Source organism: Eschrichtius robustus, chromosome X (assembly GCF_028021215.1).
Source record: "Eschrichtius robustus isolate mEscRob2 chromosome X, mEscRob2.pri, whole genome shotgun sequence".
In the NCBI taxonomy this organism is placed as follows: Eukaryota; Metazoa; Chordata; class Mammalia; order Artiodactyla; family Eschrichtiidae; genus Eschrichtius; species Eschrichtius robustus.
This window is the reverse complement of record NC_090845.1, coordinates 99,210,159-99,223,469: the sequence shown is the minus strand read 5'-3', so window position 1 is coordinate 99,223,469 and position 13,311 is coordinate 99,210,159. Positions and strand designations below refer to the sequence as shown.

Sequence of the window (13,311 nt, the reverse complement as noted above, 5' to 3'; positions counted from 1 at the left end):
ATACCACCATCTAGTGGTAAAGTAGCTCAGTTCTAAATATGAGGCAAATACTTTTTCATCCCAGCATTTACATTTATGCTTCCTTTTTTTAAGTACGTGCTACAAATACCTCCTATATTTCATACCTCCTGTGGGGACACAATCTTAAGATGGTCACTATGATCCCCACCTCCTGGTGTTCACACTCTTGTATGATTTCCCTCCAAGTTTGCGTCTAACCAATAGACAGGATGTATATCATTACACTATATAAGAATGTAGTGCCTGTCTTGCTGATCTCTCTCTCTTGCTGACCATAAGGAAGCAAGCAGACATGTTCACCCACCCCATGCGGCAAGGAGCTGAGGGTTATTCTGGCTGACAGCCAGCAAAAAGTTGAAGTTCTCAGTCCTACAGCTGCAAGGAACTGAATACTACCAAGAACCATGTGGATCCTTCCCCAAAGCTCCAGATGAGAACTCAATCTTGGCTAAAACCCTCATTACATTCTTGTGAGATCCTAAGCAGAAGACCCAGATAAGCTATGCCCAGATTCCTAACCCACACAAATTATGAGATAAGAATGTTGTTTTAAGCTGCCAAGTTTGTGGAAATATTGTTACGCAGCAACAGATAACTAATACACCCTGCCTTCCTACTACTTTAGTTTCTGTAAGCCTCAAGTTAAGACAAATAATCAGTGAAGAATGAAGCAACTTCTACCCTGATATATATAGTTGCCACCCCACCCCCCCGCCCCGCATTCCCTGATACAGTCATCCCTCAGTATCCATGAGGGATTGGGTCCAGGACCCCTGGCAGATATCTAAGTACTCAAGTTTCTCAAGTCCCTCACGGTCAGCCTTCCACCACCCCAGGTTCTGCATCTGGATCAGGAGGGCCGACTGTAAGTTTTTTTAAAAAACCCTCTTTATCAAAAAAAAAAAAAAAAAAAAGCATTAAACATTCAAGAAATAGAACTGCAAGACAACAAAAAGACAAGGTTATATCCGACTAGCATCAAGCCTATCTGAATTTCCAGACAGAAGAATCAGGGAGAAATATAAGACAACACCTACTTTATTATCTCAAAGTTTTTGACTAAATCTGTTCAATAATAGCTGCTTCCTCAGAGGTCACAATGTATACTCCTAGTGAGTACCAAAGGCAGACACTAAAAGCTCCTAAAACTCCCCTTTAGCCTGAGAGATTCTCTTCTACTAGCTGGATGTATGTGTAAAGTAACCACTTTGAACCTCAGTTACCATCTACAAAATGATGGTGCTGGTTTAGAATCAGGTTTTTTTCCCTCAAAGTGTGGTCCATGGCCTACCTCTATCAGACTACTTTGGTGTACCTGTTTAAAAAGTAGATATCTGGCCCTACTCTGACCTCCAATTTTGAAGGGAGGCCCCAAAATTTGCCTTTCTAACAAGCGCCCTAAGTAATTCATATATAAGTTTGAGAATCATGGGATCATAGTTCCAAAGTCTCTTCTAGCAATTAAAAAACGGATTCTGGAGTCCGACTTGAGATATGTGTCAGGAGGGAGAAATTTCCCCCCTACCCCTCTTGAGTTCTTGTGGCTGGACTAATAATAAAGTTGACACAAGACAGGTTAATAGGAGAAAAAAAAAAAAAAACTGATTCTGACTTGGACCAAACCCCCGAAGTCTGAGCATTTCGCAATGCAACATATCTTTTGGTAAAACTTCTCTTCCCCCATTAAAAAATGTATATCCCTGTACATACAAGTATACATATATACATACAGGTGTGTGTATATACAGTTGGCCCCTTCATTTCAGCAGGTTCCACATCCACAGATTCAACCAGCCACGGATGGAACTGGTTGAATCTGTGGACGCAGAACCCATGGATATGGAGAGGGCCAACTGCACATACTACACTGTTTTATATGAGGGACTTGAGCATCAAGCATTTTGGTGCTTGCAGGGGTCCTGGCACCAATCCTCCGCCAATGTCAAGAGATGACTGTATATAAATACATTGTCTAAGTCATAAGCTTGCCAGGTCCCTTCCACGTTCAAATGATACACAGAAACATGATGATCTTGTAGTTGACATCCCCTTTCCCTTTATTACCTATCCGGAGTTGAACTCTTGTAGTCAATATGGACATCCCCACTGCTAGTCACAGCATTGTTCTTGTTCTTCTTCGAACTACTTCGAAACAACTCAACTGCAGTCTTCAACTCTTCTTCATCCACAACAAACACATCTTTATAGAGAATTTCATATAATACAGCTAAAGGAAAAAATGACCAAAACTCCAATTGTCAAAATAAGAATTTTTATAACAATGTGAAAATAGCTATAACCCAGTATACAAATTCAATAGGTACCAACAAAGTTTCAAAAGAGCTATTTATGGTGGGCCCCTCAATTTAAAGATCGGCAACAAATCATCTGAAAGCACACCCAAACATTTATAAAGCCTTCACATGCCTTGACAAACAGCTGCACTTGACTGAAATTGTTTTGAGTACACTGAATCGTAATGACCATTACTTGAATAGCAGAGTAGAATCTGAAGAAAAGAAAAACACATAGAACAATTAAGTGAATGTTAGACATCTTACAACCATGAAATACTTGAAATTAAGTTGCTAATCAGAAATTGATAAACTAAATGAATTTGTTTAAAAAAAGTGACTTTCAGATTCTACATATGTGATATCATACATTATTTGTCTTTCTCTGTTTGACTTATTTCACTTAGCGTACATGTCAATCAAATCTCAATAAGGCTGGGGAAAAAGTGAGTTTAAAATCCAAATACAGATAAATGAAAGCTGTATGCCATAAACAGATTTTCTTGACAGTGACTTTTATTTATTTTTTTAATTTTTTTAATAAGCGAAAAGAATCTGAAAAAAAATATATGTACAACTAAATTACCCCGCTGCACACCTGCAACTAACACAACACTGCAAACCAACCACACTTCAGTTAAAAAAAAAAGATAGTTTTCCAAAGTGGTTGTGCAATTTATATTCATACTAGCAGTATATTAGTTTTAGTTACTCCAGGTTCTTGACATAATTTTCCATCCTTTTTTATTTTTGTTAATTGTTTGGGAGTTGTTTTTGTAGTTCTTTTTTGTTCCTTTCTTTTTCTGCTCTCTTCCCTTATGAGCTGATGACTTTCTTTAGTGTTACATTTGGATTCTTTTCTCTATTATGTGTGTGTATCTATTACAGATTTCTAGTTTGTGGTTAGCATGAGATTTATACATAGCAATCTCTCTCTCTCTCTATATATATATATTTACACGTGATTATTTTAAACTGCTGATCTCTTAATTTCAAATGCATTTTATCAACCCTGCATTTTTACTCTCCTTCCCTCACGATTACTGTTTGTGACATCATATTTTACATCTTTTTTGTGTATCCCTTAATGCTTATTGTGGATACAGATATTTTACTACTTTTGTCTTTTAACCTTCTTATCATCTTTGTATGTGGTTGACTTCCAAAAAGATGTGGTACATATATACAATGGAATATTACTCAGCCATAAAAAAGAATGAAATAATGCCATTTGCAGCAACATGAATGGACCTAGAGATTATCATGCTAAGGGAGGTAAGACAGTGACTTTTAAATGTCAAGATTAAAATCACGCTAAGGCAACACTGTGAGCCTCAATCACATTCCTGATAATATACCAAACAAGTCCTGATTTACAAATTTGCAAAAGATGGGAACTTTTACAAATTGAGCAAATAGAATAGGAAGCCTAACATAAGTCAAACGACCCAGCTTAACTTCTAAAAATGGAGAAAACAGGTCAAATACCCAAATACCCCAAACTTAGACTATGGGGGGAGGAATTTCATTCAATTCATTCAAAATGTTATCTACTATATTGAATGGCAATATATCAATATGCTATATATAGGAGACTTCCTTAAAGAATTGAGGCACTGAGATGGCTATAAAATGAGTTAATTTCTTAGCTGATTCCTTCAATCTCTAGTTTTTTCAAACGACATTCGAAGGCCAGGCTTACTAACCAAATTATTTCAGTAAAAATGCTCCCTGGCTCCATGTGATGAAATCTGTTTATATAAAAGGTCCAAAACCTTTTTGAATTTTTCTTCAAAAACCTCTGTCTTGTGTAAGGGACGTAATCCCTAGTGATTAAGTCTATTTCATTTTGAAGCCAACTCTGGAAACAACCTGAGGTACCAAAGACAATTCTCTGTGATCTATGAGAGGATAGTGCCACCAAGTTTCCTTGGCAGAAAATTATCCTAAGCACTCTTTTTTCTACTTTCCTACACTACCCTGGGCTAACTTCTCCCAATGAACAAGTTCTCTGACCGCAGGTCTATTATTCTTCCCTAGTCTTTTTTTGCAATCACAACTCTAACTCTATCAGTATAATCCATTTCAAAGTACTGAGAGGGAGTATCAAGCTAAAGTAACCCACAATAAAGTTTAAGTTGCAAAGTTTCACCCGCCCCCAAGGGGTATTTGCATTTAAGAGGAGTTTATTAATCTAAAAGAACCGTGAGCAGATTTGAGCTGAGAAGCCTTTTGTACTTTGGACTAGAAGAACTGGGAACTCCAGCAAAGAAAGGTTAATAACCAGAGGCAGTTAGTAAGGATTAGTTAAAGGAACCCAGCTAACCAGAACTGATGACTAAATAAGCAGGAAAGAAAACAAAGATGAGTATACAATTTCTCTATTGAAGTAGCAAGAAGTTCTATTTTGATTGGAAGAGGCAAAGCTAAGCATGATAGCTTTTATGTTCCTGGTGGTATCTCAACATAAAATAATAGTTTTCTCATACATACTTGTAGGTGGTGTGTTTGTTGGGGGTGGGAAGGTGGGATGTAATGGCAGTAAACTAGTTAAAAATGAGGTAGATCTATATTACTGATGGGGATAAATATCTGAAAAGAACAAGTGACAGAATGTTAAGCATGAGCCCATCTACATAAAAAATAATAAATGAATAAATACAAAGAGAATGAAATTGGGATACCCACCCAAACTTAATAGCTGTTACTTTGAAGCACATGAGATTGAAGAGCATGAACAGAAACTTGACTTTTCACTCTACATTTCCAGATACAGGTTTCATTTTGTTTTAAATATAGTGTTTTTCTACTCTTTCTAGATAGAACAAATTGGCTGAGTGAAAATGGCTAGTTTCCAGTAGCATTCACTTTGACACTGGATAACTATGTAAAATGCAGAGTTAAGTCAGCTAAAAAGGTGAAAGGTACTAGGGTGAACATTAGGTATTTATTTCTTCGAAAATTTGCTCTAAAATATATTTTATGCAAAGCTTATTAATAATGTTCACTGCTTTTAATAAAGTCATTTTTGAAAATACAAACAATTCAAATATAAATCTTAGGAGCCTGAACTGATACAGCAACTAAGTTTTAGGCAAAGCAAGGTGTCACACAACAAAAGTACCTTGCTGCCACCTGGCTCTTCCATACTTAAATTTCAATATAAACTAACATTCGCTTTGTACATTCCCAAATCAGACATATATACAGTATCCTGTGCAATGCAAATACCCAACTGCTGATAAGTATTAGCTCTATATATATGTATGGATGAGACTTACACATGATATTCTCATGGCTGCCCACACTAAAAAGGTCTTACATTTTTGTATTCTTATGGTTCCCAATGGGTGATGTTTTCCCCTTAATTAGCTCAAAAATATCTCTGTAAAATGTATAAGACTCATTTGAAAACAGAGCTGTATAATTATAGGAACTAGGTGGTAGGTATATGGATGTTCACTATACAAGTCTTATAATTTCTCTCTGTATGAAAATTTTCAGAATAAAATGTTGGAGAAAAAAATTAACTGCAGGTTTAAAGGTTCCTGGTAAAGATCTAACTGTCTAAATCTCATCTCAGACAATGCTGTGTACAGTTGCTAAAACACAATAGCTAACACGCCTCTTCCTCAAACAAGTCTGATTATGTCACACCTTTGCTTAAAAACTCTGAATTGTTTAGGGACAATCATACTACTGTCTGAATTTACTTTGAAATACATCAAAACTTAAGATGGATTGATGAATGGATAGAGGGGCGGTTAGATATGTGACAAACAAGGATATTAAATATTAGCAGTGGACTAAGTGGTGGGCTTATGGATGCTCAATGTAAAATTCTTTTAGCTTTTCTGTATGTTTGAAAAACCTTCATAATAAAATATTGGAAAAAAGCTTCAACTGACTATTCTGTACAATGAAAAGCCAAATTATTGGCATCACCTACTACATCCCTCTAGCCTATCTTTTCAGCACTGTCTTCCCCCCATCCAGCTACTTGGGTTTCAAAGGGTCTCTTGCCTCTATGCCTTTGCATATAGTGTTTCCTCTGAAGAGACTGCCCTTTATACTTGTTAGACTCATTTTTTTTTTAATACTCCACTTAAATGTCACAACCACCATGAAACTTTCTAAACTCCCTAAAGCACAGTGAAGGGCTTTTTCTTATATGCTCTTTGCATATAGTTCTATTATAAAACATATCACTTCACTGTAATTATTTACATGTCTGTCTTCATAGCCTCTTAAGCCCTTAGAGGGCAAGAATTTTGCTGTATTAACTGTGGTATCCCCAAAGCCCAGTAAGCTGCCTGGTACACTACAGGGGCTTAATGTTTACTGAACAAACTGGCAGTACCATCAGTAAAATAATTAACATGCCCCAATTTATACTTATGTTCTAAGTTATCTCTTGCATCCTATTCAGTCTTTTCTATTCCTAATGCCACTTGCCTAGTTCAGGTCTTCTGTCTAGATTACTGTAACATTCTAACAGTTCTACCAGTATTTAGTCTTATCTTACCATCAAAATGCTGCCTGAATTTTGCTCCATGGTATGAAACAAGACAAAACTCAAATACTGTGCAATCTATATTCACTAATCAAATCATCTGGATAGAAGGCTTTTCTTAAAAACTTTTTGGAAGAAAAACTGTATGCTAAAAAACAATTTGTTTACCTGCTGAGAGTTCTCAACCAACAAAACAACCTCCTACTATTTTCCAAGCACCTTACTAGGCAGTAGTAGCACATTGTCCCTGCACTTAAGAAACTTTCAGACTAATGAGAGAAACAGACATGAAAACATATACAAGGTGATAAACACTATACTTACTTGGGTGATGCTAGGGGAACAAAAAGGGAGGAAATAACTCCAGGGGAGTTGGTAAAGTTTCAAAGGAATTGAGATACAAAGGAAAAGATAGCATGAAAGTCGGACTCTCTGGACGCATGATACACTAAGGTTGAAGGACAATGAAGCTGGAAAGAAGGTTTGGGACCCTTTAGGTTACTGCAAGTCTAGCTTCAGAGTTTGATCCTTATCTTCTAGCCAATTAGGGTTTTGGGTGTTTTTTTCCTATTACAGAGGAGTGACAAGATCAGGTTTGTTCAGAAAGATAGCTAACAATACTTAGGCTGACTAACTGGAGAGGAAAAGGCTAGTTGTAGAAAAGCTTGGCTTTTAGACTGTGCTTATTTTTTCATTAATTAGGTTTAAAAAGATGATTTCTTAATGATAAACTGGCAACATCATTCAATTTTTTATTTTAGTAAACATTCACTTATCTTCTTACCTTGTCTTCATAGCCATTATCTGTGACATGAGCTGGAGGCCTGCCAGGAGAGCGATAAAGAATGAAATCCCGACTACATGGGTAGAAAACAAAGATGGATGAGAAGAGATAACTTAGTATATGCAAGAAATAGTTATAAGAACAAATATTTGTGCTTTTAAACTGCCTACCTTATTCATCTAAAATAACCTAAAAGTTTAAGAGGATAAATATTAATTCAACATAGACAGCTAACTGTCCCTAAAGTCCTATGCATTTTTAAAATGTAGCTTTTTTTTTTTAATGTTTTTTTTTTCTTTGACCAGTATTCTTTATTTATTTATGGCTGTGATGGGTCTTCGTTTCTGTGCGAGGGCTTTTTCTAGTTGCAGCAAGTGGGGGCCACTCTTCATCGCGGTGCGCGGGCCTCTCATTATCGCGGCCTCTTCTTGTTGCGGAGCACAGGCTCCAGACGCGCAGGCTCAGTAATTGTGGCTCACGGGCCTAGCTGCTCCACGGCATGTGGGATCTTCTCAGACCAGGGCTCGAACCCGTGTCCCCTGCATTGGCAGGCAGACTCTCAACCACTGTGCCACCAGGGAAGCCCTAAAATGTATCTTAATTTGAGGAAAGGAGGAATAAAGAAGATAAATTGCCAATTGTATGAATGTAAGTTTTGGAGGCTCCCATTTATTTAAAGCAGGTGTTGGCAAATTTTTCTTGGTAAAAGATCAGATAACAAACATGGTTTTTGCAGGCCATATGATTTACTCAACTTTGACTTTGTAGCCTGAAAGCAGCCACAGACAATGCATAAACAAATGTATGTGATTATGTTCCAATAAAGCTTTATTTATGGACACTGAAATTGAATTTTATATAATTTTCATATGCCATGAAATATTTTGATTTTTTTAACCATTTCAAAATTTTTAAAAAGCATTCTTAGCCAAGAGCCATACAAAAAAACAAAAAGCAGGCCAATTTAAAAGGTGGTCCCTGATTTAAAAGCAACAACTGATTAGCTGCCTGCTCGATGCCTCTTCTGTACTACCTCTTGCTGGATTTAGTGAGGAATGAGCAGACTGCAAAACACTAACTTGAACAAGTCCCCATACAAGAGGGTTCTGATTCTATCAAGGTATATGCCATCTCACCATCCTAAGAACTGTGAAGGAGTCTTATACAGATCCAACTCCTTAAATGAACAAGATTCCCACTAGCCTCTAACCCACACTACATAACCTACAGCTTTCAGAAATGCCACTTTCGCAGTTTTAAAGACCAAAACAGAACTTCCAAAGCAATAGAGCAGTGTTTTTCAAATTTCTCCACCATTACTGCCTCCCTAAAGAGCCTTTTAAAAAAATACTTTTCTTAATTTCCCTATAAAATTTTACTACTACAGATATACTGTATATCTGTTTTCATACCGTGACCCTTTGAAGGATCATAAACCAATGTAATATCTAATATTTGTTGTCCTCAGTTAACAATTTCTACCCTCTTGGAAGTGATATTGCACAAGTTAAATACACAAAAATTCTAAGTATTCTGATTTTCTACAGGAATAGTACTAGCAGTTCTTAAAGCCCTTTATTCTTCCATTCAAACGGACACAAATGTAGAAGTTCTCCACCCCAAAATTACGCCATTAACTTTGCTTAGACCACTTCATTTGACATATCAATACATCAAATCTCAAATAGTCCCAATTCTAAAGAGACTTTATTAGAAACCTTACACACACACACGCTTTCTCTCTTAAAAAAAAAAAAAAGAGATCCAACTTACTTATAAATTAGAGAAAGAGCTCTTATTTCCAGATGGCCAGCCTTTTCCTAAACATAAACAATGCATAAAGTTTTTAAAAACATTCTGTATCTAGGAGGTAAAAGTTTTTGCAAGTTCAACAATTGTTTTTTTAGATGCTTAGCACTGTTTTAGATGAAGAATTTGTACAACACACTATAACTTGCTTTGAGGCTTGGGATACTGTGATAGTTACTTATTAACATAAACTTATTCTGAGAAAAAATTGGACCTAAAGATCTTCTTAGTTAGCTATTAAGTAACAAGGACAGGAATGTGGGAGATTTAAAAGACACAATAAAAATGTAATTAGTGTAAGAATACGAAGTTAGCAGGGTATTTAGTAAATGCGTTAAGTCCAGAACTATGCAATTAATCACATAAAATTATTTTTAATTAAATATGTTTATGAATCTTACTCCCACATAAAAGAAGGATAACTACAAATCAGGGGAACTGTTCAATAAAAAAAAAAATAATGACCTCCTAGTAACATTCATTGCCATCCCCCTCCCCCATTAAAGTGAAAAGGCTTGGGTTAGTCCTGTTCCCAAGTAGTGTATACTCTTTCACTAATCTATAGATGATAAAATTGTTAACACACAATTTTCAATATTCAACACAAAACAACAGGTCAATTCCCAGCCTCTAAACTTTTGCAAGAACTATTTGATTCAACACAGCTGGCTACTTAAGAAAATAAACTGGGCCTAGCTAAAGTGACACAGCTGAACGATATTTAGGCTACTATTCCAAATACTCTGAAAAGATTAAACCCCCATATTTGATCTTACCTTGGGATCTCCCAACCGTTCCAGGTATCTCTCAAAAGATCCCTCCACATACTTCAAAAATAAAACAAACTTGACTTAACCAAATACATAGCATTACTGAAATCTGATTATATTCTGCAATATTATCCTCCAATGAGTTTTTGTTCAGCTGAACAATTATGGTATTAAATGACTACTTTGCACAGCACCTCAAGAAGATTTGTACATACACAAAAGTTGAGTGGAGAAAAGCTGGACTATAAAACTATCTTAGGAATTGGTCCTGGCTTATCCACATACCAGTGCATTTCATCAAACGGTATGCCTTTGGAGTTTCTTTTGAAATGCCAACTTAAGTAACGACAATTTTCATAAATCAAGCAAGCACAATAATTATAAGGATTTCAAATTTGACAGCAGACATGCATTTACAAAGTTAAACTGAGGAACTTTAAAAGGAATTTCACTAGTTTCAAAAAAAGCACAGGCAACAAGGGAACTTTTTGGGTGATGGAAATATTTTGTATCTTGACTGCAGTGGCAGTTGCATAACTATATTACTGCCAAAACTTAAAACGCTAAACTTAAAATGGTGAGTTTTATGATATGCAAAATATACCTCAATAAAAATTAAACTCAGGAAATATAATATACATCTAGCTCCATGCATGTATATCACTAGACTTAAAAAATCATGTTAATCTTTCTCAGTTCCCTTTTTAAACAGTTTTGAGGTATAACTGACATACAATAACCACACATATTTAAATGGCACAAATAAGTTGACTTACATATGCACCCATGAAACCATCATGACAATCGTGATAGTGAATATATCCATCACCCCCAGAAGTTTCCTTGTGCCCCTCTATAACTTCACTAACCCCCAAGCAACCACTGATCTGCTTTCTGTCACTACAGATTGGTTTGTATTTTCTAGGGTTTTATATAAAGGAAATCATACAGTATGTACTTTTTTTGGGAGGTCTGGCTTCTTTCACTCTGCATAATTAATCTGAGATTCATCCATGTGGTTTTAAAATTTTACAGACATCTTTGTTACTCAAAATGTGGTCCTTGAACAACAGCAAGCATCCCTCAGGAATTTGTTAACTGTGTAAATCTTGGGCCCCAGCTCAAATCTAGTGAATCAGAATTTGTTTTTTTTAACAAGATCCCCAGGTGATTTGTATGCACAAAAATACTTGAGATGCACTGCTTTACACCATGGTCTTGCATTTGAAGTAATTTCACGAATAATCCTTTCCCCAGGTGTGGTGACCGCTAATTAACTTCAAGGTAATAAGCTTTAAAATCAAGAAGCCTTCATATAGTTTTAAAATTCACAGAAACCTGTTGAGAAAATTAAGAGTAAACCTCGAACAGCAGGCAAATACCCATAATATAATCAGGAGAACAAATAGTACTGGAAGGGCTAGGAATGTTTAAACAGAAACAAAAAAAAAAACAAACAACAACAACAAAAAAACAGCCACAGGAAAGGGCACACTTCAAATCAGACCTTGATAAAACCTTATTTTGTTAACAAGAATTCAAATAATACAACGTATACGAAGATGTCTTCTAAAAGTTGTTTTAAAGTCAATCATTAGTGGCAGAGCTCCAATTACCAGTTTGTCATATGAAAAGACATGTTCAGGAATAATTTGTTTCCTTAGAGTTAAGTTTTACAAGATTCTTCAAGTTGACTGGCTGACGATCATTGTGCATAGAATTAAGAAAGAACACAAGGGGTTCCCATTTATACAAATTTAAAAATACACATTTAAAAATACTAACATAGCCAAACCCCTCGTGAACTGATTACTTGTTTAAGAAAACTGTGATATGGATAACAGTCACAATGTGACTTTTTGGGTGTGGGGGGGAATAAATAGTGGGAAGGATAAAGATTAACTTTCTTACTTTTTAATTAGAGTACAAAACAATCTAATTCTGGGAGGAGATCCAGAAGCATGCTAGCTAGGAGGAAGGAAGCCAACTGAAAATAAAATATTTGCTATTGAGAGGAGATTGCGGGATATAATATTCACACGTAGGTGCTCAAAATTCATTTCCTACCTGCTACATATTCTACGAACAACTCTCCCTTGGGTATGTATTCTACTTACAGACTCAAAAGTTTGTTGATTTTCTCTCATATATGAGACACAAGCCTTCCTGATTTCCAAGTGATGGACCTGGCTGCAAAACAACTAAAAAGAAGAGAAAGACCAGCTCACTGTCAGCAGTTATTTGAAACAGAAGCTTCTAAGTTAAGACTATGAACTGGACACTCAAGTCCTCCCCTTATTCAGAACATATGTAGGAAATTGGGAAATTAAGTCCTGATCTTACTAAAATCTGTTTTTGTCATCTTTAGCGATATGGAAGAGGTATGATTCTGTCATGCCCCACCCCGTTTCTACTACTTATGGGCACAACCTATAAATTTTTCCTTAGGCATAAAATTTAGAGGAAGAAGGTGCTGCTTATAAAGGATCAAGATACATTTCAAAGTTTTCTTTAACCCCATTACTTTATCTCTTACATTCCAAACTGGCATTTAGAAAACAGAGAAGATAGCAAAGGCACAGCAACATATTTGAACTAATCAGCAAAGGCACGCACCAAGCTAATAAGTGGAGAGACCCTGATGTTTTAAATAGGGAAAAGGGAATTTGTTTTGTTTTGTTTTGTTTTGGTGGGCTACAGGTCTTCTAGCTACAGTACTGTGCCAAGTCTCAAACTCCAAAAACTCAGTATAGAGAAGATATATTTGTTTTCCTTTTACCTGCTCCGAAATAGCCCGAAAGAGGCAAGAGGCATCCTTGGCAGTCAGCTTTCGATACAGCCCTAAGCTGCCTAAATATTCATCCATTGATGCCTCATTCAGAGACTTCTGGCCGCAGTACTTTTTCCATCCTTTATGCATTGTGCACAGGGGGTGGAGTTGGGGAGGGGGAGAAAATAACACAGGTGTGGCAAGAAGGAAAAAGCAGGGTGCAGGTAGGAATGGGTAGCAGTGACAGGGCTTGCTTATGCAGGTATCCAGAAAGCAGCCCAAAGTCTAGGCATGAGAAGGCAGTTGGAGTCAGCGCTGCAGAATCTTGGCACTTCTCAGGAGCAGGAGAA

The 13,311-nt window shown here is 36.4% G+C and overlaps 1 protein-coding gene across 1 annotated transcript in view; it reads right to left on the bottom strand.

The window, feature by feature from the left end:
- Nucleotides 1-13,311, bottom strand: part of ALG13 (ALG13 UDP-N-acetylglucosaminyltransferase subunit) — a 68,852-nt gene that overhangs the window by 32,712 nt on the left and 22,829 nt on the right. Inside the window, 8 exon segments of the mRNA XM_068532579.1 lie at nt 2,086-2,248; nt 2,449-2,530; nt 7,613-7,685; nt 9,386-9,432; nt 10,198-10,248; nt 12,309-12,392; nt 12,971-13,112; nt 13,114-13,310. Coding sequence (XP_068388680.1) covers nt 2,086-2,248; nt 2,449-2,530; nt 7,613-7,685; nt 9,386-9,432; nt 10,198-10,248; nt 12,309-12,392; nt 12,971-13,112; nt 13,114-13,310 — 839 coding nt within the window.